At 35.8% G+C, this 26595-nt stretch overlaps 1 protein-coding gene and 1 non-coding gene across 2 annotated transcripts in view; one reads left to right on the forward strand and one right to left on the reverse strand.

The window, feature by feature from the left end:
* LOC138709529 (juvenile hormone esterase-like) overlaps positions 1 to 26595 on the forward strand; it is a 55299-nt gene that overhangs the window by 13588 nt on the left and 15116 nt on the right. The window contains exons 2-6 of the mRNA XM_069840354.1: positions 743 to 886; positions 4404 to 4563; positions 14283 to 14468; positions 20336 to 20532; positions 25614 to 25776. Of these exons, the coding sequence (XP_069696455.1) occupies positions 743 to 886; positions 4404 to 4563; positions 14283 to 14468; positions 20336 to 20532; positions 25614 to 25776 (850 nt within the window). The remainder of the gene's footprint in view (positions 1 to 742; positions 887 to 4403; positions 4564 to 14282; positions 14469 to 20335; positions 20533 to 25613; positions 25777 to 26595) is intronic.
* TRNAD-GUC (transfer RNA aspartic acid (anticodon GUC)) lies at positions 13560 to 13631 on the reverse strand. The gene has a single exon. It is a non-coding gene; the product is annotated as a tRNA-Asp (tRNA).

The raw sequence follows: 26595 nt of genomic DNA on the forward strand, positions 1-26595 counted from the left end.
CGTCCGCCACACCTAAGCGACCAACGTTTCGTCTCCCGCGCGCCCTGTCGGACACGCGTTCGAATCCCGACGCAGCTGTCACAATATATACCATAATAATTGTAACGAAAAATAGATTTTCTTGCTATAACTATTAATACACAATTTCATAATCTTAATAAAATTAAACCAAGAAAATTAAATCACTAACAAATAAATAACTTAAAGTACTTCAACAAAATAAATAAGAAATATATTTCTTAGTTTTCAGTTTCTTATTAAAATGTCCAAGGGTGAAAACAGCATGATTCCGACTTAGAAGTATGTATTTTAAGTAGGGTATACATTTCAAAGTGGTATTTTGTTATCGGCATTCCTACTAATCATTTTACATGATCAAACAAAATACATTTTTAGGTTAGATCTCGCAGCAATGCTTGCCTACTAGTGTACTCATATCGGTCCGAATTTTACTGTCTGGCGGGGAAGGTGGAGTGGGGAGTTAAGGGGTAGTCTGCAGTGATTCAATCGAGTTAATAACGCCCAAATCTGTCGTAAAAGATCACAGTGCTGGGTCATAGTGCTCCCCTCCCGAAAATTCCATTTCATTCCCTACATTCCATCTTGTCTGCCTGTAGTTTTTTTGTGTCGCTTGTACCTTTCCTCGATGTAGTTGTTTGTACGTCATATATTTTTCCTTAATGTTTCTGCTTATTGCATAGTAATGTAAACTATAATAAAGACGTGGCACTTGTGTTAACAGGCACCACAACCACCTGAGCCATGGAAGGGCATCCTGGACGCTACCAAAGAAGGACACAATTGTGTTCAGAGAGGTATTCTACCACACGATCAAGGAATGAGGGGGAATGAAGACTGCCTTTATCTCAACGTCTATACACCAAAGGTATGGTAATTTCCATCGAAAATGAAATGACACTTATATTGAAACTTTATTATTATCCAGCATACTATAAGGCATACATGGGCACAATTTTCGGTTACGTGAGGCACTCGATTTGAAATAGTTTGTTTACTAGGAGAGGAGACTGCAGAGTAGGATGGGAAATATAAACTGCTGTGACCTGCGTCACCTCATCGTAATCGCTAAGGCGGTCAGTGGCGAAATATTAGGAAAGCGCTTGGTTAACGTGAGAGACTCGAAAACTTTTATTCAATTTGGAAAATTAATTCGGCAGCTTTAATCATAAACCTCTTTACTATTTCTCCATCATTGAATTGATTTAAATCACAGGCGAGAAATTGCGTAACTAGCCAATAATATTCCATCACGTTGTCTATGTTTATTTTCTTGAATATTCTGGCGTTTCTCAAGATTACTTAATAGATTTGCACGGTCTGAACCTAAAATAATTTCAGAAAATCATATTTCGTTTTCTACGCACATTTGATATTTTTTAAATAAATTTCTTTTGGAAATAATACGTACAAACAACATTTAATTCCTCGTACCTTTTAATGCAGCGTGTTTAAGGTATAATGTCGTATTTAGTATACTATGAAAATGTTAAGATCATAAATTTTCTCCGGAATAGTACGAAAAATAACATTTAATTTGTCTTACCTTCTAATTCAGCATGTTCTTTATGACATAAGGAGTAATGTCGTTGTATATTAAATTTATTAATGCCTAATAGGATTTTCGAGCATAACATACATTGTATGTTCTCCCCTTCTAAACAGCAAAAAAACTCTTCCTCCCATTTCTCATGAAATAATCGTTTCCTAACGCGTACACACTGCTTTGATAATGCCATTATGCCATCATTGATATTGCTTATGAAACTGATATAGAACCTGCCCACGCATAGGAGCTACGTGAGGGAGGAACGGGGACTGTTAAGATGATGTCACTCAGAGCGATAAGCTCTGTGAAGGTCAGTGAGGCACAAATTCTCAAGTTAGGCACGATGCCCATGTATGCTATAAGGCAACCGTCGTACAACATGAGGAGCGAACTTTCAAAACCTGACATGTCCATTTTCAGAAGAGACACTTCAGTCACCAAAAACTTACATGTCTGCAATAAACAAAATATTTTGTGTGGTGAAATATTAAAGATTATTTTTTTTTGTTATAAAATTTCACCGTAGAAAAAATCCTTTATTTCAGAGACACATATTTTTAGATTTATTTTTTTTAAATGGACATGTCAGGTTTTCAAAGTTTGCTTCCCATTTATTCAATGCACTTTTGACACAACTCGAAGCACCAACAGAGTTACAGGACTATCTTAACCTACTATATCTTTCTAATGTAATCTATTCTCACTAGTTACTGAGTCAGTCTAACGTGAGTCAACTCTGAGATTTCTCGATACTGCCACAGTCTAATATATACAGTCACGAAGCTCAATACGTAGTAAATATGCATACATTAGATAGTTGCTCATCACTAGGATCGCTAATATTGCCTCATTACAGGCAATGCAAAATAGTACTGGCACAGTCTATTGTTTCTAGCACCCTCAAAACTCAAGCTTCGTGACTGTATATAGTAGACTGTGATACTGCTACGCAGACTGAGTTTGGCAACCAGGCTTGCCAGACGTCCTGGATTTGTCAGGATTGTTCTGGATTTTAATGGTGTCGTTTGTGTCCTGGATAGGGTTATTTTCTCCTGGAATGTCAACAAGAAAATTGAAAAAAAAAAAAAAATACAATTTTTGTTCATTTCTATAAATTTAGTTTTAAAATTTCTCATTCATTATACATCCCTCTCCAGCCTGTCGTGTTGTACTGAAATAAAAATGGCAGTGCTATAGTATGTATTGTATAATTAATGTGTCACTTACCCACTTCTTTGAAGACAAAACTAAACTTTCTATAATTTATTTTATCACAACTTTTTCACAATCGACGCCGAATAATAACAAATGAATAACACCCATCGACAATACGAATAATAACAAATGAATGACACCTTTCGACAAATAACAAACTGCGATCTCACATGAAAATATTAGCGTCCAATATAGTATCTTTAATCTTCACTCTCTTTGGAAGTTTGTTTATTACTAATAGGATTTAAACACTATATCACGCATTTTTTTCTGTATAGACCTGTAATATGACATTATTTTTTTCAGACTTGATCTGTAATTCAAAGGAAATTTCGTAATCTAGGAAAAAAGTAGCATTTTAAAAGTTTAGATCCTAAAGAAATAATTCAGATACAATCAGTTATATTGCAAATTGAATTAATTCAAAAGTATAGTCATGTTAAGGTACACAGTATCATCATCTGTCCTGGATTCCTGATGAGAGAATCTGGCAACACTGGTGGTAACTCCATCCTACACTACACCCATTTTGACATCTTAGGTATTTCTTTGTATGTAATGAATTATGTGAGAGTCTTCGGTGCAGTATAATCAACACCTCTGTACACACAGAAAGGTGTGTCACATGACCGTGGCACTGAAATTCAGAATGCAGTATTTTCTAAAAAAAAAGCGTGTAATATGACTAAGTTAGCTTTTATTCTAAAAATTATGTGATCGTGTATTGATATAAGCCTATATATCGTAGAATCAACTCGTTAACTTCGTAAAATATTTGCAAAACGATTTCCTTTCTATTATTAACATTCTTATTTTGTTCAATTTTTTTTCATCGCTTTACTCATTTATTTCGCAGACTCTGGACTTATGAATCAGCCGATGCTGATAATTTATTATTGTTATTATTATTATTATTATTATTATTATTATTATTATTATTATTATTATTATTATTATTATTATTATTATTATTATTATTACACAGAATGGAAGTGAATGAATCCAGCAAATTTTCAGAGCGAATAGCTCATGTATGTGACAAAAAAGTGTAATATTATATTGGTGGAAAGCTAATAGTTTTCTCAGATTCGGTAAATATTGCGGGCGAGATCGTGATTTAGTCCATATCGATAGCAAATCTAATAAATCTAATCTAATAAATAAAAAATAATTTATCTCTCTGGCTTATTTTAATAGCATGGACGGGTTTCGTGTAAATTTAATTTGAAAACCACTAATTTCAAGCCATTGAACAATGTTAACAGATTGCAACGTTGTAGCCAGAGAGAGAGAGAGAGAGAGAGGTGGGAGGTAGTTCGCCTAGAGAAATAGACTTGACTTCGTTAACATCTTACATTTATATTACGAAAAGAAAGAACAGTGTGTTAGCGACGAGGTTGCCGGACTGCTGAAACTTCCAACTCATTTTTCTAATCAACCGTGCATTTAATCACAAAAATAATATAGGTTTTCTATTCATTTAAGTGTACCCTATCAATTAGCAGATTATTTCACTTCCACCCTGTAAATACAGGGTACTCAAACTTATAGATGTAGCCTACTTCCTTCACATTTTAAAAATAATTAATATTCAATTATTGTTTCGTGTTGGTTATGTTAGAGGCCGACAGATGAAGAGTCTGAGCCTCTTGACGTCATGTTCTGGATCCATGGAGGAGGATGGTTCGCAGGTTCCGGTGACACGGACTTTTACGGACCTCAATACCTGCTGGACAAAGACGTCATACTTGTCACTGTAAACTATCGTCTAGGATCACTGGGTAAGCTATTCTTATTAGGCCTAATTGTATAAAACTCCCTGACTAAAGATCAACTTTGATCGAAGATCGAAAAGTGAACCGAGTTCAGACACTTCTTCTATTGTATAAAACTTTTCTGCGATCAAATTACCTTGGTTCAAATGCAATCTAAGTTCACGTGAAAAGGATTTGGCAACATCGCATAAACAGGTGAAATACGTGATGCGCGGACAGGTTTGTTCAGTGTTGCCAATCTAGCGACTTTAACTCTTTTTCAACAACAACTTCTTTTAACTTTTATATTGCTTGAATAGGGATTTAGCGACCTTTTCAGCACCCCATAGTGACAAAATTTAATCTTTCTTTGTTGATAATGAGAAATATAGCGACTTTACAACTACTTTTTGGCGACTTTCCGTACACTCTGTTGGAGACACTGGTTTTTTGTGCAATGTAAATAATGGCGGACAATAAGAAGAAGGTTGACTGTTCTCCGATTTGTTATCATGTTATGGTGTTTGATACTGCTAAACATAATAAAGCTTTATAAAACGACAATTTTCGTTTAGTAATACAGTTAATTGAAAATTTATGAATGTACCTATCATATCCATTAATAATTAATGGTTGTTATAAACATAATATAATTATAGGTTGTGTTATTTGATACTGCTGAACATAATAGAGCCTTATAAAATATAAGATTGTTTGTGTATTAAGGCAAGAAATTGAAAGAAATATATATAAATGTACCTATCATATCTATTAATATTAATAATAATGTATATTTTATTTGCACAATCTGTCACTCGTATATTTCAAACAGAAAAGAAATAACTGAACTTGGATCATCTAACTTAATCGAAGAAATTTCTTCAGTCAAAGTTGACTTTAGTTTGAGACAAATTAATCTCAGATTAGACTTTATACAACACAAAATTCCAAGTTCAGCTGAAACAAGGATCAATTTAACCTCTGATCTAGGATTAAATGGTTTATACAATCGGGCCTTAGTGTCTTGCAATGTTCGAACATGGGAGAGGCAACCAAGGCAATAAAAACTTCGTCTTGTCTCATATGAAAAACTAATCGCAAGATATGTGCTAAAATTCTTAAGGGTTTAAAACCTGAGTGAAGGACAGGGGATATTTTTATAATAAGGTGGAACAAACACGACAGGCCTCGTTCTGCAGACCGAACATCGACGAATATTAAACTTCGCCGTACTCGACGAACTTGAACCGAACATAGTGCCTGTAATGCACGACGCTATTCTAGTTCTTATGCATTTAATAAAACTCACATGCCACTGTACTATATTGTACTTTACAATATTGATATAAATCATATTGTCGTCGATAGTTTCATAGTCACCATTCCAACCATTGAATCCGAGATTCTCATGTTCAAATCTGGCCGAGGGCGATGCGTTTTAAGGGGAGGCAGAGGTGAAATTTTCGAACAAAACTGAAGAAAAAATGAAAATTTGGTTTTTTCCATTTTTATTATCTTTATTTTGACATTCCAATGTTAGTTTTTGATTTTGTGCCCTTAAAAGTATGAAATTAAAACCAAGATAACTGTATTACTATATTATTCCCATAATAAACTAATACTTATCATTATTTATATACCTTCTCTGAACATATAAATAAAAAGAAATATTGAAAATTTCTTACAATATGGTGCATGGAGCATTTTATATCAAACGATATAAAGTTTTATAAAATTATTAGTATTTACAGAACTATTGTACTTAGAAAGTTGAAACCTGGGATGTCCATTACTAATAACATACTTAGTATCCATGATCAATTTCAAACAAATCGGATAAATTTTGTGGATTTTGAAATATTCACCTCTGCCTCCCCTTAAGGACAATAAAATCCTTGACATGACTTTCTCTGAGGGAGGGGAGAGTAAACTTTGGGCCCCTGATTTTAGATTTTCTGCAAGTATAAGAATTCCCTCCTGCTAGAGGGTCCCAGACAAATTTTGTTGGCAATTTTTCATCCACTTTGAATTTCGAGCTGATGGGTGTGCCACGAAAAGGCAGGTCTAATCCCATAACCAAAAGTCAGTCGAATTTAAAAAATAAATAAATTGAATTGTTTTTCGAAGCTTTACCAACTGTGGCGTATATCTAACATCATAATTACAAGCTACAATATGCAATAGTAACTTACCAGTATAGATTCTACAAGTTTCCACACAATTTTTCGGATAGAATACATAATATAGGCCTAACGATTTGCATAAAATTACATAATGTACAGTATGGTACTATTGGACATATTCGTTGTCAGTAAATTGCTCGAATTCCCTTAAATTAACATATCTTTGGTTTGCAAGCAAAACACATTACGTCAAAAATGCTACTTCTCAGAAAAATACGTAGGCCTATATGATTTACATAATGTATGTGTATAAGCTTAGAAATGGAAAATTAAATACACGTAAAGGGAAACAATTAACTAAAAATAATATTTTGAGAATTCATTTTTTTCTAGGACTTTCTAACATCTTTTCCTCAGAAGTAATATTTTTGACTTAATGCATTTTGCTTGTAAGCCGACGATAATATTTGTCTCGATAAAAATGTACCTGTAAGCTTGTGTAACCCACTCGATTACTTATCGTTCAGAGATAAGGGAATTAACTTGTAAAATGCGCCAATTCATACGTTATCTACTCCGACAAGTCATCGCTCGATAAAAGGTAGGGCTATTTTAATCCCTGCTGTACTAATTTTTATTATCTCATGTTTATGAGATTATTGCTGTATTGGATCGTGCCAGTTTCGATGGCAACAGTTTCATGTTGTAATATGTTAGATATCATGTACAAATTTCAGTTCATTTTCATAGAAAACATAATACACATTATTTTTATCATTATGTTATACTACTTACTGGCTTTTAAGGAACCCGGAGGTTTATTTCCGCCCTCACATAAGCCCGCCATTGGTCCCTATCCTGAGCAAGATTAATCCATTCTCTATCATCATATGCCACCTCCCTCAAATCCATTTTAATATTATCTTCCCATCTACGTCTCGGCCTCCCCAAAGGTCTTTTTCCCTCCGACCTTCCAACTAACACTCCATATGCATTTCTGGATTCGCCCATACGTGCAACATGTCTGCCCATCTCAAATGTCTGGATTTAATGTTCCTAATTATGTCAGGTGAAGAATACAATGCGTGCAGTCCTGTATTATGCTACACTATTATTATTATTATTATTATTATTATTATTATTATTATCATCATCATCATCAAATTCAGATCTTAAAATCATTGAATGTTTTGTTTTATTTAACGACTCTCGCAACTGCAGAGGTTATATCATCGTCGCCGGATGTGCCGGAATTTTGTCCCGCAGGAGTTCTTTTACTGACATGAGCCTGTCGCATTTAAGCACACTTAAATGCCATCGACCTGGCCCGGGATCGAACCCGCAACCTTGGGCATAGAAGGCCAGCGCTATACCACTCGCCAACAGGTCGACTTAAAATCATTGATGGTTACTACTACTTCTATAGGCCTACTACCGCCCTAGTTGTCTTGGTAGCTCAGCTGGCAGAGCTTTTGTTTTCTGGGATAGCGCACTCGAGTTCAAATACTTTCGATAACGTAATTGTATTTCTTGTGGTGGAGAAAGCCAAAGTTGGTAGTTTTTCAAAAGTTTATTTCGTTTTCCTTCGTCATTTCACCACCACTCCTCACAGTTCCTCCTCCATTATCATCTCCGTCTCGAAAAATAATACATCTCCTGTGTTATGTGACGTCAGAACCGCCGTCTACGTGGCTAACGAGAAAGACACGCTTCGGCACGGATCCGACTCACGTGATTGTCATGTTCTAGTCATGGCCATCTTGACAATCGCCTAATATAAATGCATGTTCAAAGTTCGAAAAAACAAAGGAATTTCTGTATTAAACTCATGTTGAACATGCATTTCTGTATAAGCTTGTTCAATGTTGGCCATGTCATGATTAATAATGTGACGTTGCGTCGTAGCCTTCCTCGTTAGCCACGCGCCGTCTACCGTAGTACATATTCCTTGCGGTTTCAAACAAATATCTCCGTCTTTGACGGTCTTATTAATACATTTTCTTTAATGTAACCTATTTTATATTTCAATTTCTATAATCATATTTTTGTAAACGGCAAGGCTCCAAGAGACCTGATACTTTTAATAAAAACATCTTAAAACTGAAAATATTCATTGCGGTTTGTGTAGAAATTGGCAGATGGCACTGGTGGTGAGTTCTAAACTACGAGTATTCATAGTTCTGTATTAGAGGCACAAAGTCTTCACAGATTCCTATCTGCCTGAAGAGTATATCATGAATGAATATATATATATATATATATATATATATATATATATATATTAACAGGAACATGTATGGTACATGTGTCAGCCTTAAAAGGCTTTTACTTTAACAGAGATGGTTAACAAGCAGGAACATTTTATTTTTAATTGAGGTGACCGATCTTGACGGTAGTTGTTACTTTATACTCTTATTGCCAGGGCTCTTATCAGAGGATTGGGGTGGTACAGCAAGTCCTTATGAAAGTTTTCTGTAAATTTCTGTATAATGTCGTAGAATGATTCTATTTCAAGCATGTCTTGTAGTTGTTTATTGGTGGTTCTATAGTCTGCACCAGTGATAGTTAGGGATACTTTTCTCTGCATAGCATGAAGACGTCTGATAATTTGGAATTTTGCATTGCTCCAGATTTCGCAGCCATAGGTCATTTGAGATCTTATAACAGAAGTGTAAAGGATTTTTTTCAAGGGAAGTCTGATGTAAGGTGACTTCAACAGCGGATATAGATGAATGAATCTGACTAATGCTTTGTTACGAGCTGCTTATACATGGTGATGAAATCGAAGTTGTTTATCAAGTGTGACGCCGAGGTATTTTACAGATTTTTTATAGTAGATATCTTCGGAGAAGAGATTGAGGTGATCTGGTATTTTTGGCTTTCTTCTGGTAAAAATGATGGCTTGAGTTTTACTTATATTGACTTCTATTCTCCAGTTTCTTAGCCACATTTCCAATATTTTGAGTTGTTTTTGCATAGTACGTTGTGCGATGTTGATTGAAATGTCACTGGTGAAGTAGGTGGTGTCATCTGCGTATAATCCCATATTGCATTCAGCAATCAATGGAATATCGTGTATATAAACTAAATATAAATGCGGTGCTAAGACGGAACCCTGTGGAACTCCGGCTTTGATATTCTTGATTATTGATAATGTGCCATCCATTTTGACTTGAAAAGTTCTATAGTATGCGGAATTGTTGTCAGAACCATCTAACATTCCCCGGCCGAAGTAACGAGACCAGCGCCCGATGTCGTAGATGGTGAACATTAGAACTACGTGATGGGTATATCCTCTATGGTTTTCTACTTATCCGTTAGGTTTAGACAGATGAGAAGATAAGATGGAAGTCAGAAACTTGAAAATAAAATCGAGACAAATTTAATGTTATGCCCCTGGATATAAGTGATAGGTTTGTGTATATGAAGTGTGTGTTAAACAATGATGTTTATGGTCCTTTTTAAAGTAGTGGTGTTGAATGTTTTGTAAAATAGTAGATAAATAGTTTTTGCAGGCTTTTCCAATGCACTGTGCACTAAATATCCAAAGAATACCATTTCGATTATCTAACATTTGTTTTTTCCTTCTGTCACTTTTTGGTTATATTTTAATAAGTTGTATTAAAAGGTTATGTAAAATAAACTGTCTCTTTCATCTTGCTGTTGGCTCCACAATGAATTTTCAGAGGAAGATGGGAGAAAGAAAAAAATCGATAGTTTACTTTAAATTTGTTGGTGTCGTAAGAAGGGAATGCTTTATGCACATAATTATGTTTTTCGCCGCTTGGTGCGTTGCTACACGCATGGAGTCAGAGTCAGAGTCAGTGTATATATACGGAATCTGCATAGAATGGCTAATTATTTAGTTATCCCGAGCAAAAACAGGTGGCAGCAAGATCAATTTCTACATTAGAGCCTCTAGCGTTTGAAACGGGAAAGTCAGTAACTTTCACATCCTATTATTCATCCATGAGGATACCTATAACCCTAGATCATATATGTAATTGATAACTCCTCGCTACGTTAAAATCGGCAGCACTTTGAAGAGAACAACCGCCAGGATCGCCACCCGTCCGCCGTAAACGAACAGGAGATGGCAGCACAGTCGCTAATGCAATTCAAATGGGAATTATGACGTGACTCCTTATGTAACAACTAGATGGCAGCGTAGTAAACCTGACAAAAGTTGTTAACCTCAAAGTCTATAAGCCGACATATCTGTTACATATATGATCTAGGCTATAACGAATGAAAGACACGTCCTGTGGCCAGGAGGAAAACGGTCTTAAGTCATTTTTTTGTGAAAATGAGATTTTTATATATTCTGAAAGCGGAAACAATTCTCTACAATTTGGTAAAACGGGCTAAAGTCAAATAAGACTTACCAAAAATGTCCTAAGTACTTTTTGAATCGAGCACACACAGAATAAAGGACTTAAGTATATTTAATACTTTATTCCTTACAAACCATCACATGTTTACTTTCCATGCTTCTAACATGTATTTTAGCCATTTTATCACATACTGATGGTCTTTCCTTTTAAAACTTTAAACACCAGGGTAAACAGTCCTATAATTGTTTAAGACCCATTTTGCATTCCTAATAATTTACATTTCTCATTTATTTTGACATGAAAAAGGTTTTATGTTTAAATAGTCCCTTCTACTCAGTCTGCCTTCTAGTCTTAAAAGGGCTTAAGTGCGGCAATTTTTGAAAATAATCAAGAAAATTGTTAAATGAGCAACATTATCTATTTTAGAAGAAATATAAGGAAATAATATCCAGCAAAAACCTCTTAATTAAAAAAAAACTCTATAATTGACACCAATTTCAATCTTTCTACTGCTTTCCTGAAAAGTATAAAATTTTTACTTAAAACCTTTTTCCTCCCGGCCACAGGTATATATATATATATGTATATATATATATATATATATATATATATATATATATATATATATATACAGGGACATCATTTTATTTTTACTTCAATTTTTATTGTACCTGAGTTTTTGAATGTACTTCACTCCCACCCCTTCTACTAATGAAGTTCCCCTCTAAACACAGATCCAAGACCGCATATAGTAAACAGCACTGAGTGAGTATAGTACTTTCCAGAAATATGTTCGCGTTTTCCAGTGACGAAAGAGCTTTCAATATTGCATCGTATTTTCGCACAGGTGCTGTCCGTTTGCCTACGTCGCATCCCGATTTCCTCCACCTGCTTCTGTTCGCCCCTCTGCAAAAGCAGGGCTGTCTTAGCTCTTTTCTGAAAACATTAATTTCTGTTAGGAATTGGACGTTTACGTAATATTATACAACTGTTTAAAATAACTTAAATAAAAGGGCCACGTTAAGTAATTCACTGTCACGTGATTTTCCCCCCTTCTACGATCCTGCGACATAACAACTTGGACAGTAGATAGCATGTCTGAGTAATTTTATCTGTGCAGTCGGGCAGAATTGAAGATTGAATTTATAGTACGTAAGGTACTCTTTTATAGAGTAGGTACAGAATTATTTCAATATGAGTTACTAGTACGAAGGACGAAACTGGCAATTGGAATTAGATGCAATAGTCTATAGTGCGAAAATATGCACAAAAGAACTGAAGCCTGTATCGAAATGAACGGCCACCATTTTCAAAAATGTGTTTAAATATCCATATTATGATTATTTTTCAATTTAACTTCATTCTCTATATTGTACGCTAATGTGCTGTAGACAGTATACAGTAATATACACTGCATAATGAATACGTTCGAATGGCTAACTCAGTTCATGAGTAAAAACACTTATTCTTAATACAGTACTGTATTAAGATTAAACAAAAACCTAATGAAAATTATCGAACTCAAAATCGCGATATTTCCTAGTTTACGTAAATGGATGAACTACTTTTCTTCCTTCCTATACCTAGTAAAGTGATTTGTTTGTGTGTTACGCAAGTATCATCGAACTACAGTCGTGGAAGGGGGAGCAAGCGGTATTTCCGGTTCTCTAAAGGTATAGCCAGGTTAATATTAGAAATGTTGGTAAAAATAAAATGATGTCCCTGTATATATATATATATATATATATATATATATATATATATATATATATATATATATATATATCTGTGCGAAGAATGTCAGATCACCACAAGAGTTATGGTATGCGATGGAGAAGATTGCGTAGTGTTGCGGATGGGGAGGCAGGCTTAGCTGTACAGCACATTCACTACGCACAAGGGTACGTAAAAAGCCTCTTTGGCTGCAGTACATAAGACTGGTCCATATCCCGCCTGATAAGCACTCTATACCTATACCACCACTACCACTATCGCCGTCCTTGTTGCCTACAGAAGACGATGGATTTTGAAAGGGCAATAAAATCATTGGTATGACTTCCTCCGAGAGAGAAGTACAGCTATGGGTCCTGTGTTGTAGACTTACGGCCTAGATCATATATGTAACAGATAGCTCATCGCTATGTTAAAATCGGCAGCACTTTGAAGAGAACAACCACCAGGATCGCCACCCGTCCGCCGTAAACGAACACAAGATGGCAGTACAGTCGCTAATGCAATTCAAATGGGACTTGCTGTACCACCCCAACCCTCTGATAAGAGCCCTGGCACAAGAGTATAAAGTAACAACTACCTTCAAGATCGGTCACCTCAATTAAAAATAAAATGTTCCTGCTTGTTAACCATCTCTGTCAAAGTAAAAGCCTTTTAAGGCTGACACTTATGTACCATACATGTTCCTGTTAATAATAATAATAATAATAATAATAATAATAATAATAATAATAATAATAAAAACAAATGGGAATTATAGCGTGACTCCTTATGTAATAATTAGATAGCAGCGTAGTAAACCTGACAAAAGTTGAATAATTTCGAGGAAAAATTGTTCCGGAGCCGGGTATCGAACCCGGGACCTTTGGTTTGACGTACCAACGCTCTACCACTGAGCTACCCGGGAACTCTAACCGACACCGATCCAATTTTTCCCTCTATATCCACAGACCTCAAAGTGGGCTGACAACCGTCAAGCAACCAACTTCGAGTGCACACAAACTCCGTGTGACTTAAATTGTGGTTTTCTGTTAACGAACAGTGACGTGTATTATGCAAATCAATATTTCAGGTATAACTCCCTGTAAAGTTGATTTGAATAATTTCGAGGAAAAATTGTTCCGGAGCCGGGTATCACCAAAGGTCCCGGGTTCGATACCCGGCTCCGGAACAATTTTTCCTCGAAATTATTCAAATCAACTTTACAGGGAGTTATACCTGAAATATTGATTTGCTGACAAAAGTTGTTAACCTCAAAACCTATAAGGCCGACCTATCTGAGTATATTATGATCTAGGCTTACGGCAATGAAAGTACATTTTCATACTCCACACAAAGTATTTCACTAGTCTCTTCCTTCTTTTTTTTTTTTTTCCAAAGGTCCGCAATAACTGCTTTTTTTCTAATAGAAGTTTCCTTTATCATTGCTATCCTCCTTTTGACTTTCTAGCAGGGAATCATGTTACTACTTATAGTGCATCTTAAGTATTTGAAGCTGTCCTCTTGTTCTACTGCCTCATTTCGAATTCGCACGTTTACCTTCTTAAATTTTCTCTAGGTTTCCTCAGTACTGAAGACGAGGAATGTCCTGGTAACAATGGTCTCAAGGATCAGTTGGCAGGACTGCGGTGGGTGAGAGACAACATCGCAGCTTTCGGCGGCAACCCTGACAGTGTAACGATATTCGGGGAGAGCGCTGGTGGTGCCAGTGTCCACTACCAAGTGATATCTCCTGCCAGCAGAGGTGAGTGGAACGCTAGATCATATATGTAACAGATAGGTCATCGCTATGTTAAAATCGTTTGCACTTTGAAAAGAAAAACCGCCAGGATCGCCACCCGCCCGCCGTAAACGACCACGAGATGGCAGTACAGACGATAATGTAACTCAAATGAGAATTATGACGTGACTCCTTATGTAACAACTAAATGGCAGCGTAGTAAACCCGACAAAAGTTGTTAACGTCAAAGCCTATAAGGCCGACCTATCTGGGGGTAGAACCTAGTGACAGCTAAGCGAGAAGTATTCACGATATGTTCATCAATTTATGAGGTTAGATATCAAAGTTGTTTTAAAATAAAATCGGTATAATATCCACAGACATTACTTTATTCACTGCGCTCAAGAGGTTATGGATCGAGATACACCTTAAGTGTAGTTCGTGATGTAACATTTAATCATAGATATATTATAATAAGCATGTGAATAATTATTGTAAGCTGCAAGTATGTTATTTATAAAATCGGATATTTATCTATAGTGATCTGACTAGAGGTTTTGATTTGTCTAGAGGAAATCAAAATAAAGATTAGAAGAAATAAATACTCTAATACAATAAAATATTAATTGACTTACAAAAATACTAAACTGTCTTGAAAATATGATGATGATTTCTAACGCCAGGCATTTGACAATAAAGTCATTTGATCTCTTGCACTCCAATATTTTTCGAATGTCTTGAAAATATAATATTGTACCAGCTGATTATTACAAATATTCCTCTAGATGGCAGTAGTGTGTTATGATGAACTGTTCTCTTGTTACCAATTGTGCCAACTATACAATATTCATTGAACTCTATGGACGATTACTAGTCAAGAAGGTTTTGTTGATTCAGTTTCATGTTTATTAAAGCAGTTGCATTCCACTTCAATTATCAATATACAGAGTGTTTCCGGGCTAGTGTTACAAACTTTCAGGAATGATGGGGAAGGGCACATGTATCAATTTGAGGTAAGGAACCCTGGTCCGGAAATGACTGAGTCGAAAGTTATAAGCAAAAATAACTGTATGGAAATGCAATTGTAATTTGGCACCACGTGGCCTCCTTCCCTTAATCTTTGGAACAGTCGTGGAAAGATGGTATGGGCAGGATGTCTTCTACGTGGGTACTTGTAGGATACAATCTGTGAGCTTGTCTACTGTTCCCATTGGCTCATCCGTAATTGAAAATCATGTCTGCATATTCCGCTCTCGTGTACTCCTCCATTTCACTAGGACTGATCGACTGGACACTGCAACTTGTACACATACACTGCTGTCTACAGACGTGCATATCAGGACCGACCATGCCCGTTACACATTACGCTATCTGCATTACTTTAGTGTAGTTTCCTGTCCCCACCCCTCAGACAGCGCACTGAATGGAATACTGTAAGTAGGCAACGTAAACAACGTCAGATGATACAGTATGTATACGATGTAAAGATAATACACATAAATAAGGTGTACAGAGGAATAAAATTATTTCATTTCCACAGAACTATTTTTGCTTGTAACTTTCGACTCAGTCATTTCCGGACTAGGGTTCCTGATCTCAAATTGATACATGTGCCCTTCCTCATCATCCCTGAAAGTTTGTAACACTAGCCCGGAAACACCCTGTATATTAAACAATCTCTGATACGTGACTATTCGTAATCTCATACAGCTGAAGCTGTAACATAACCTAAATAATATAAACAAGATAAATTATAGGAAAGTTTTAATTAATGATGATAAAATAATCATGAATCATTTTAAAAGATACAATTATTAAAAATACAATGTTGGCAAAAAAAGAAACAAATGCTAGGGAGGTGATAAAAACAAACTAATGCAGGGAGGTGATAAAAGTTGTAGGATTAGCAGCCATGATTGGTTGAAACAAGTCGTTCTGTACCGTTTTAATGGTCAAAAGTAGCATGACGTAGTAAAAGTGTAACTGTCAACCAGAACAATGCTGATAACATGATGGTGTTTTCAACATGCATTTCCACTTCTGCACCTAATATTGCTAATTTGAGGGTCTGGAAAATTACAATTCATGGAAATTTTCAATGAAAATGAGTTTAATGTTAAAAGGCTTATGAAATGAGGTACTGTGAATGGCATGGAACCCCTGACAAGTGCCTGTAAGAATAACGACAATCGGGCACGAGTCAAAATTTATGTCTCGGTGTGAAACAAACTTATTTGCACGTTCAAACTGCTACTAACTCAAAAGAAGCATGGTACAACTTACAAATAGAATTAAGTGTAACACATGTATTTGGCCTAACTATAGGTTTCTCAGCAATCGTCGATCTCAATTTATATCTGTGGAAGGTAGGCTATAATTTATGCGTTTCTGGCGTCTCGTTAGCCCACTTGAGGTGTGTGGACATGAAGGGAAAGATTGAGACGTTGTCAGGTGCAGTTCCTGGGTAGCTCAGTCGGTAGAGCGTTGGAGCGCTCACCCAAAAGTCTCGGGATCGATACCAGGCTCCGGAACAGTTTTTCTCTTGGAAATTATTCAAGGTATAATTATTATTCTTCGCATTCATGGAAAACTGAAGGATATAGCATAAAGGGTAAATATCTCCCATTTGCTCTGATGAACAGCGCTTGTGAAAGCTACGAGACACTTTTCACGACGCTGACACGAGACAAAAAGATTGCTCCAATCTCTGATGATTTCAAGGCTACTCTACTTGAAGAAAGTGCTCGACAAAGGCTGAAAGGTCAAGAGGATAATTCGTCTGCTTTGCTGTCTCAGAATAGTAACAAGAAAAAGCCGTGGAGAAAGAAGACTGATCATGTTAAAATGATTTGTTATAATTGCAATGAGGTAGGAGACGAACGTTCCTATTGTCCGTGAAGGAAGTTAAGTCGTTCACCAAAGTCAATATTAAGTAATAAAAATATATATTTTTTGGCCGATCGTTTTTTTAACAACCTTACCGATATTGTTGGCATGCCTTGTAAGTTAAATTTAAAAGCATGTGCCGTAAGTAAATAATAATAAGGTGGGTGCTCCTGTTATGGCCATGTTCCTGATATGCCCCCCCCCCCTATTGTGAGTTAGTTAACCAAAAAATCCGCTAAATTGCAGCAGCATCCAGTGAAAGGGCATCCAGGTATGTCACTTGATCGTTTTCCATCCAGTTAGGTTGAGCAATATGGCGTCAGTTGCCTGTTTTGCGGTTTTCATGTGACCTCTTCTTATTTTTCTCTGGTAAGTCTCCTTTGTTTTATGCATGTTTTTCAAAGACTTGTTTCATGAAAACCATAGTACACCATTCAGTTTTTAATGTTCTGTTGATTGGTGTTGTCGTTGATGGCGTATCTTTTACGAGTTGTTCATAATCGAACGATTTTCGTGAAAGCTTACCTGCTCCTGATATGGCCATATCAAATGCACTATGGCCATATCAAGTTCATTTCACTTTTATTTTTTCACCTGGCAAATTTACATGCCTTATAGCTGGGATTACGCAAAAATTTTGTATTTTAAGAAAAACAACTTAATTTTTTATGGAAAAACCTGTTTTGACTACACTTTTGAATTATAAAAAGATTATTAAGTGTCATTTTTATTCATTTTACACCAACTGCGCTATCAAACTGAAAACAATCACGATTTATAGAACATGGAACAAGGGTGGCCATATCATGTGCACATGTTCCTGATATGGCCACTAGGTAGGCTTTTGGAATTTGGGACTTTTTGGACAATTAAAGCTATTTTTATGGGGAAAGGAAATTGTTTTGAGAAAGTCCTTTAGACTGAGAACTAGGAAGAAAAAAGTGGTTTACTTTTTTTTTCAAAATGGCGGCTACAAAAATTCTCAAACCTTAGCATGGCATATCAGGGACACCTACCTTATCAACTTTTATCTATTTACTTCAAAGTAACGAACTATCAGTGTGGCGCACCACTATGTGCTATGAGAAATTAACTAAATATCTTAATACATCTGTACTCTTTCTAAATAAATTTATTGGAGTCGAGATTTGTAAGGAAACAAAACTTAATGTAGATAAGATCACCATCTAGTAATAGAGTCACGAAGCTCAATATGTAGGGAATATTCATCCATAGATAGCTGCTAACCACTAGTATCGCTACTATCGCCTCATCACAGACAATGCGAAATAGTACCGGCACAGTCTATTGCTCCTAGTACTCTGATCACATCAAGCTTCGTGACTGTAGGCTATATACTAGACTGTGACATTTCTGATGACTTCCGGTTGTTGCTCTCAGCGCCACTTGTGGGTCGTGGCTGAACGCGAAAACATCCATAGGGTAAAATACGTATTCAAGCATTAACCTATACCGGTATGCAATTTATTTTCACTAATGTATAATATTAATGTGCCACCTACAAACTTTTCTATATGCTATTTATTTATATTGATGTATAATTAATGTGTCACCTACCTACTTCTTTAAAGACAAAACTAAACTTTCTACATTTTATTTTATTAGAACATTTTCACAATCGCCGACGAATAATAACAAATGAATAACACCTATGGACAAAATATGAATAATAACAAATGAATTATACCTATCGAGAAATAACAAACGACGATCACACATGAAAATGTTAGCGTCCAAAAACAAACAATTTATTTAAATTAAAAATGATTAATAATAATTTATTTTTTATTAAGATCGGCCAAAAACGGTATGCAATACATGTCTCGTCTTCTCTAACTTTTCCTCGATTCTGTTACAATGCACTTACCACTCTTGTATCGCAATATAGTATGCTATAGTCTATATTTACAATATTTCTGTTACTACACTGTGGTCACAATTGGAGACTGAACATGAAAAGGCTGTGACAAGGAGAAAAAACTCTCTTGCGCAACTAGTGACGTAATATACATTTTGCATATCTATGGTAGAAGCACAGTCTACTATATACAGTCACGAAGCTTGAGTTTTGAGGGTGCTAGAAACAATAGACTGTGACGGTACTATTTAGCATTGCCTGTAATGAGGCAATATTAGCGATCCTAGTGGTGAGCAACTATCTAATGTTTGCATATTTACTACGTATTGAGCTTCGCGACTGTATATACTAGACTGTGGCAGAAGCTAGGTTCTAAATAAAATAATTCTAATGAGACGCTATTTTCTTAGTAGATTGAGCCATGGACATACTACATGTCGGTTCCATCATCAGGGGAAGCAATTTTGGAAAATTGCTCTGGATAGCGGATCCAACAGATAGGTTTCTTCGTTCTCTTCTCCCTGCTTCCTCTGATGATGATGATGATGATGATGATGATGATGATGATGATGAAATAGATAATTACATGGTGAAAATACCCAAAAGTCAGTCACAAAAAATAAAATAATTGTTTTTAATAAAAATTACTTCATTAAATATATCTTCAAATCTAGAAGTTATAAGTTAATATGACAGAGATTAAAAAAAAGTTAAAATAAATTATCGTAAATCTATACTTATTTACTTTATTTGTTCATTTATTTCTCAATTCATTCAGTTATTCGTTTCTTCGTTAATATATGTATGTATATATTTATTTTTATATGTACTTATAAGTTTATTAATTTATCTGTATACTTATATATTCATCCATCCATCCAGTTAGACAGACAGACAGACAGACAGACATACAGACAGACAGACATACATACAGACAGACAGACAGACAGACATACAGACAGACAGACCCATCTATTCCATATTAATTAATCCATTCATTCTTACATTCATTTTCTGAATTCTGGAAAAGTAAAAGAATATCTTTGAAACGTGTTTTGAGATATTTAAAATAAGATATTTCTCTCACTGGAGCCTATGTTAACATATGAGTATAACTTGTCTGCAGGTCTGTTTCACCGCGCAATCTCCCAGAGCGGTGTTGCCATCGGCAGCTGGGCTTTGGCTCCCAGCGGACATGCCAGACATCTGGCAGAAGAAGTAGCAAGTCAGTTCGACTGCCCGACTGAGTCGAGCTCGGAACTTATCGCCTGCCTCAGAGAGAAAGATGCCTACGAAGTATACACTGCCGAACGAAAAATACCAGTGAGTTTGTTTATAGAAAATCTTTCTCATTATGTTCTCTTTAATGTCAAGTTCCTAAAGTCATATGATTTTTAAAAATTGTTTTGATAAATGCGTAAGAATGATGTCATTTTTAGTCAAAAATTCAAAAATAAAATCTGTGCAAAACAATTAACAACACATTTTCAGCTTCATAACACTAGCCAATTAAAGGAATGACACTTCTGAATAGTTCATTCTCTATTTTTAATAATTTGTTACTCTTAAAACTAAAGAAAAAAAAAAGGCATTTTACTAACAACTTCAAATTAATGTAATTTTGAAAATATTGAGATTAGGGCAAATGTTTATATGAAATTTTTTTGCTCAGAATGTCTTCGGAAATAAGCTCCGGAAGTGACGGTAAATCCTTGTGAATCACCCTGTATGTACCAAGTATGGTCGCATTTCATTAATGGATTTTAAAGTTCTCGTAAATACTGATACAATATATCTTACAAATATTCTAACTATAGTATTTATATGGCGTCTATCCTATTTCAAGAATAAACGTCAATTTTTAAAACACAAACGCATATCCACGCGGTATTTTACTGCATGTAAGAACACGTAACATGTGGCATTTAACTATCTATACTTTCGTGTAATGATAAGTATCACGACTCCTATATGAGAATTTTGTAACCTACGAATTCAGCTCGTCTACATACGTTTATGTACTCATGCACACTAAATACACAACGCAATTAAAGTTTAAGTTCTGTTAAGTAAATGATTAGGGCCCAGTTTCACAAAGCTCCGTTAAATTAACGCTAACAGCATATTAACTAACGTGTTGTTAAAAATTAAACATCCTATTAGGCCCGGTTTCTTCAACCTTTGTTAAAATGCACCTAACATAGTGTTAATTTACTGTAAGTTAAAAGTATGAATTGCTGTTAAAAATATTGCGTTTCTTCGACTTTACATTTCACATTTTAACATTCTGTTTGTTGACTCTCTGTTAGGACCAGAGATTCTAGAGTTTAGCCATAACCTATAACCAAGTATAGGCTCACTTCTGTTTTCTGAACTCTGACAATTGCGATTCTCGCTTGTTTCCGTTGTTTGATTCAGAGAGAATAGAAGTCTATCTATTCTCTCAGGTTTTATTTCTGCTTCTTTCCGTCGTCTGTATCACAATAGCGTGGAGCGGCGTATTGGTATTGCTGTTATGAAATGGAAAACACTGGAACAAAAAGAAATCGTGGGACTAATTTCTCTTTGTTCGAAAGAAACTTTCTGCTGGAAATTATTTCGCAGTATAAGCCAATTAATGAGAATAAACAAACAAACGGATCTAAGTTGAAAGCGAAAAGTAAGGCTTGGCAGAAAATAGCCTATAGGCTACCTTTGTATGAACTTCTGGTCTGTCAAATCACAGAAATCATCCGCTCTGTTTATGTATTCATGGATATCATTTTCTAAATAATCCAGATATATAAGTTCAGCATGTAATGCACCAGCCATATTGGATACTTCTATGCTAACAGAGAGTTAAATGATTTAACTGCATGAAATTGGGCAGTTAAATTAACATAGGTTTTAGCAGCCTGTTAGTACTAACAGTAGTTGAAGAAATGCTTCAACTGCTAAGTTCGACGGTACCATCGAATAACATTGTAACTGACAAAATGAACTTTTTCAGTAGGATTAAAAACAACTTTAGATTGTTGTGAAAAATCAGGATTTTTAATTAGGTCTCATTCCTTTACATTTTCGTTATTGAAATGGACGTCCTACTCTATTGTAATGATAGCATTTCTCTGACATCATTCCTTATATGCGTATTGTTACTTACAATACTGAAAGTTTAACACGAATTCCCTGTAAGAATATTGTATGTGACATACAATAGTGTTGATTGTGGAAGAAGGCACAATAATGTCACCATTTACAGTTAAAAACATTGTAACTACATTGCTATAAACATAAATGTACATAGACATTTACAAAAATATAATAATATGTTTCACAATACCACTGATTCTAAAGTTATTCATCACTGTCACAATTTTCAGCAATTTCGCTGGTTTTAAGTCCCTTGTAGAATCCATGATAAATGCCAGGAATATGGGGATGTTTTTCATCACACAGTAATAGCAGATCATTCAGGTTACCTTGGGAGATGGGAAGTGGAGCAGTGTAAGCACATTTGAGATTGATATCCTTCCAAGATTTGCGTCTTCCTCATATTTTGTGCTGTATGTCAATACTATGTTCATGCTCATCAAAATGATTGTATTTTATGAATATCTTCTTTCCTAATTCTGGAACAATTCTAACTTGCTTAACTTTCAACCAGACTACTTTTTCTTTTTCTTCTGTCAAATTCCAGTTGTCCTTTTCGTCAGTGATTAAAGACTTCAAGTTTTTTTAAATCACTTTGTGCCATTTTAGTTACGTCATATGGGTTTCCACTTGTCCTAGCCATTTTCACTAGCATTATCCATTGTTCAGGTGTAAATATTGTCCGTCCCTTTTTCCTTCGTTCAATTAAAGCATGTATTGAATCTGCTTCATTTTGTGTGTGTCCTTTTTCCAGAAATGTATGTGTAATTTTAACATTGAACTTCTCGCTTATAAATAAATAAAGAGCAAGAATATACCTGTTTCTGTTCTGTCCTGAACAGTTATCTGAGAAAAATATGAATTCCTTTATATTTTCATTTTCTTTCTTCTTTCTTTCTATCCACTTCAGTAGGCAACTACCAATTTCATTGCAGCCCCTTTTTGCAACGGACTCATGCCACATGAGACAGTACCCTTTATTTTCTCCCAAATCATAGATTGTAAAATTGTAGGTAGAGTATTTTCTTAAGTAGGCCTAATAGAAGATGCTAACATGGGAATAAGGGGTTTGAAGAACTTTTTGCAAATCAAAAACTGCCGCACATATACTTTTGTCATTCTGAGCTTTCAATTTACCACGTTCTTTCATTTCACGTACATCTTTGTTTTTTTATATGTCCAACATGAGAATCTTCTAAACTGAGCTTCACATCTGCACTTGCAATACTGTATTACACTCTTCACATTGGTCTTTCTTTGGTAAAAAGAAGGCTATGTTGAATTCCTTAACAAACACTTCTCTGTATTGTCTCTCTGTGGTACATACTCCACCATTTTCGTTTATCCTTTCTTTGTATAGTCTATACATTTTTGCTAAGGATAAATCACCATCCAAAGTTTTCGTGTAGAATCTTTTCTGATATAGTGGGAGTCTACAGCTGGAAAAGAACAAATATGTTGTCGTATGGAATCCTTCACACTCTCCGACACAGCATTTCCACGGTTTCTGTGTTTTCCTCGTTTATCTGGGGGAACTATTCCTGTTCCTTTATCAAGTTTCTGCATAGCTGTCATTACCCACATGTCATTTATACCGAGGGAATGCAGGAACATCGTTTTGCAGACCTGCACACTATTTTCTTCATTGCCAACAGGTAAAGTGTAAATAAAAGTGAACTGTCTTCTAGAGACTTTAGGCGAAGCAGTTGTTGCTCTTTTCCTTTCAATTCTTCTTACGTTGTTTGTAATGTAATCCCATTTTCTAGTGTGTTCTGAAAGACTCCAAAATCTACTGAAAACTTTTCCTCTGTCTTCATGAGTGACCTTGTTTTTGCAACCATATCTACATGTTAAGGCGCAACCTGGTCCCATTTGTCTTGCTTGTATTATTTTTCCTGTAGATGAACTGTATTCTGATCCTTCATGCCTTTTCCTTTTTTTTAATATTGATCGTCCATATCTCATATACCTAACATATCTTCACACTGTTAAATCAGTGAAGTAAAAAAGTAACGTTTTGAAAATCTGCAATTATATCTGAGTATTACTACGGAATAATAATCACAGAAATGCTTACGTTAATAAGCACACATCTTCTGTTTACTGCGGATACAGTGCTAAAATTAATATCAATCATTTTAGTATTTATGAATATATTGTAAATTTATTTAACTCACAACAGGGTTTTATTCTTCCAACAATAATTCCTTTCTACAATTCGCCTTAAACGCTCTGGCTTACAATTGGATTTTCACTCAACACAATATTCGTTATAAAACTCCACCGACGACAATGACAATTTACTTGGACTAGTACGAACAACAATGAACTGTTAATCTTAACTAATATTTACAAAGCACTATTTACAAATCAGAAGTATCAGTTCTCAGTTCACAGTTCTTCTATCTCAGTCACTCGAGTTCACAGTATCTCGAACCACAGACCTTCAGAGACAGTTCACTGTACTCGAACTCGGGTCCCTCCAACTGCGGTCCACTGCACTCGAACTCAGGTCCCTCCAACTGCGGTCCACTGCACTCGAACTCAGGCCTTCGGATGCCGACGCAGATGCGGACGCACACTCGAGTCGAATTCCGGTTTGCTTGACTGGCTTGCTTGCTCTGGCTTACTCACTGACTGAATAACTGAAAAACTGCTCGAGTTCGCTGGCGCTTCTTCTTTTATAGCAAAATCATAGTTGCGAGAAATTTCTACAGGTGTGTAGAGAATTATCTGGATATCTCCACTTCGACGCACTTCTGGAAGGGTCGGGAAGGTCCATTCCCCCTTACTCCGCATGCAGCAGTTGCGCGTGCACTCTCCCCTCGTCGCGTGGGCCTTTCCCCTCTCCGCCGCGCGCCGTCCCTCATGCTTCATGAAGCCCGCGCGATATGCTCTCTCTCGCGGGACGCTGGTCGTGAGTTCGAATCTCACGTCGCTGTCACAATATCTATTCTGAATAATTAAAAATGCTGAAGTAGTGATTACAGCTAATTGTTTTCATTCCTAATATATTTCGATAATGCGGTTTGTAACGTATGTTTCCTGGCAACCATGATTCACGCTGTAACAGGATGTTAAGGATTTAACTGCGGGAGTATGCTATGTTAATTTAACAGTGGGTTTAACATTGTGTTAGCAGTAACAATAGTTGATGAAACATCTCTTCCGTTAAGTTTACTGTTAAACTGCCTTAACGATATGTTAAATATTTAACAAGTGTTGGTGAAACTGGGCCTAGGTATCGTAATTTGTGAAAAATGTTGTTCTAGGGAGAGGAGCGGAATTTAATAGTCTTCCAGCCTGTGGTCGAGCCTGAAAGCGAAGAGGCCTTCATCACAGAGGAACCCTTCGAGATTCTTCTGTCAAGCACCGAGGAGTTGGTACCGTGGATGGTCGGAGTCACTTCAAGCGAAGCAAGCTATTTTGCGAAAAGTAAGACTTTTTCATACATCATTACTCAATATAATTAGATAACTTCTTAGGTTTGAGGATAAAGTAATAACGGGAGTGCTATGTTTATACGCATTTACCTAGAATTATGTAGAAATGCTCGAAGGATAATGATCGGTTTTTCTAACTTGTTAAATGTTAAGGCTGGTACAATAAGTTGAGAACGAGAACGGGAAGCGGAGGCCGAGAACTTGATGATTTTTGATTCACAATAAACCTAGAACGAAAACGCTTATGCATATCGACATATTTATTAGTAACGATATGTTAAGTCGATATTACGTATTCTAATGTTTTTTGTGTATAATTGACTAATGGTGTTCTCTCATGAAAACAAGTCAGTCAACATAAACACAGGTTAACCAGCTTCAAAATTTATGACACGGAATATTTAAGCATTCAATTCACATGGTAAACTGGTCACATACACACATAGAATATATTGAAGGTGATTCTACTGAATTTCTGAGTTAGTTAGAAACGATGCATGGAGAAGAAATTATGTCACGGCCTCCTTGCTACAAAATATACGACGACCAAATAGCTTTACGATGACGACAGAAAGAATCTAGTAGGCTGTGTTCGGAAACGAGAACGGAAAATTTAAACTTTGCTAACTGTCACGTTTTCGTTCCCGGGTTCCGGCAAGCTTCTCATTAATTGTGAAAGCTCACATTTAAATACATGCACTTTAATCATTTTTACGTTCTCGTTCTCATTTTCGTTTCCTTTCCCAGTTTATTGTGGACCAGGCATTAGTCCCCAGATGTTCGATTAGTTATTCAATCCTCATAATATCAA

Source organism: Periplaneta americana, chromosome 11 (assembly GCF_040183065.1).
Source record: "Periplaneta americana isolate PAMFEO1 chromosome 11, P.americana_PAMFEO1_priV1, whole genome shotgun sequence".
In the NCBI taxonomy this organism is placed as follows: Eukaryota; Metazoa; Arthropoda; class Insecta; order Blattodea; family Blattidae; genus Periplaneta; species Periplaneta americana.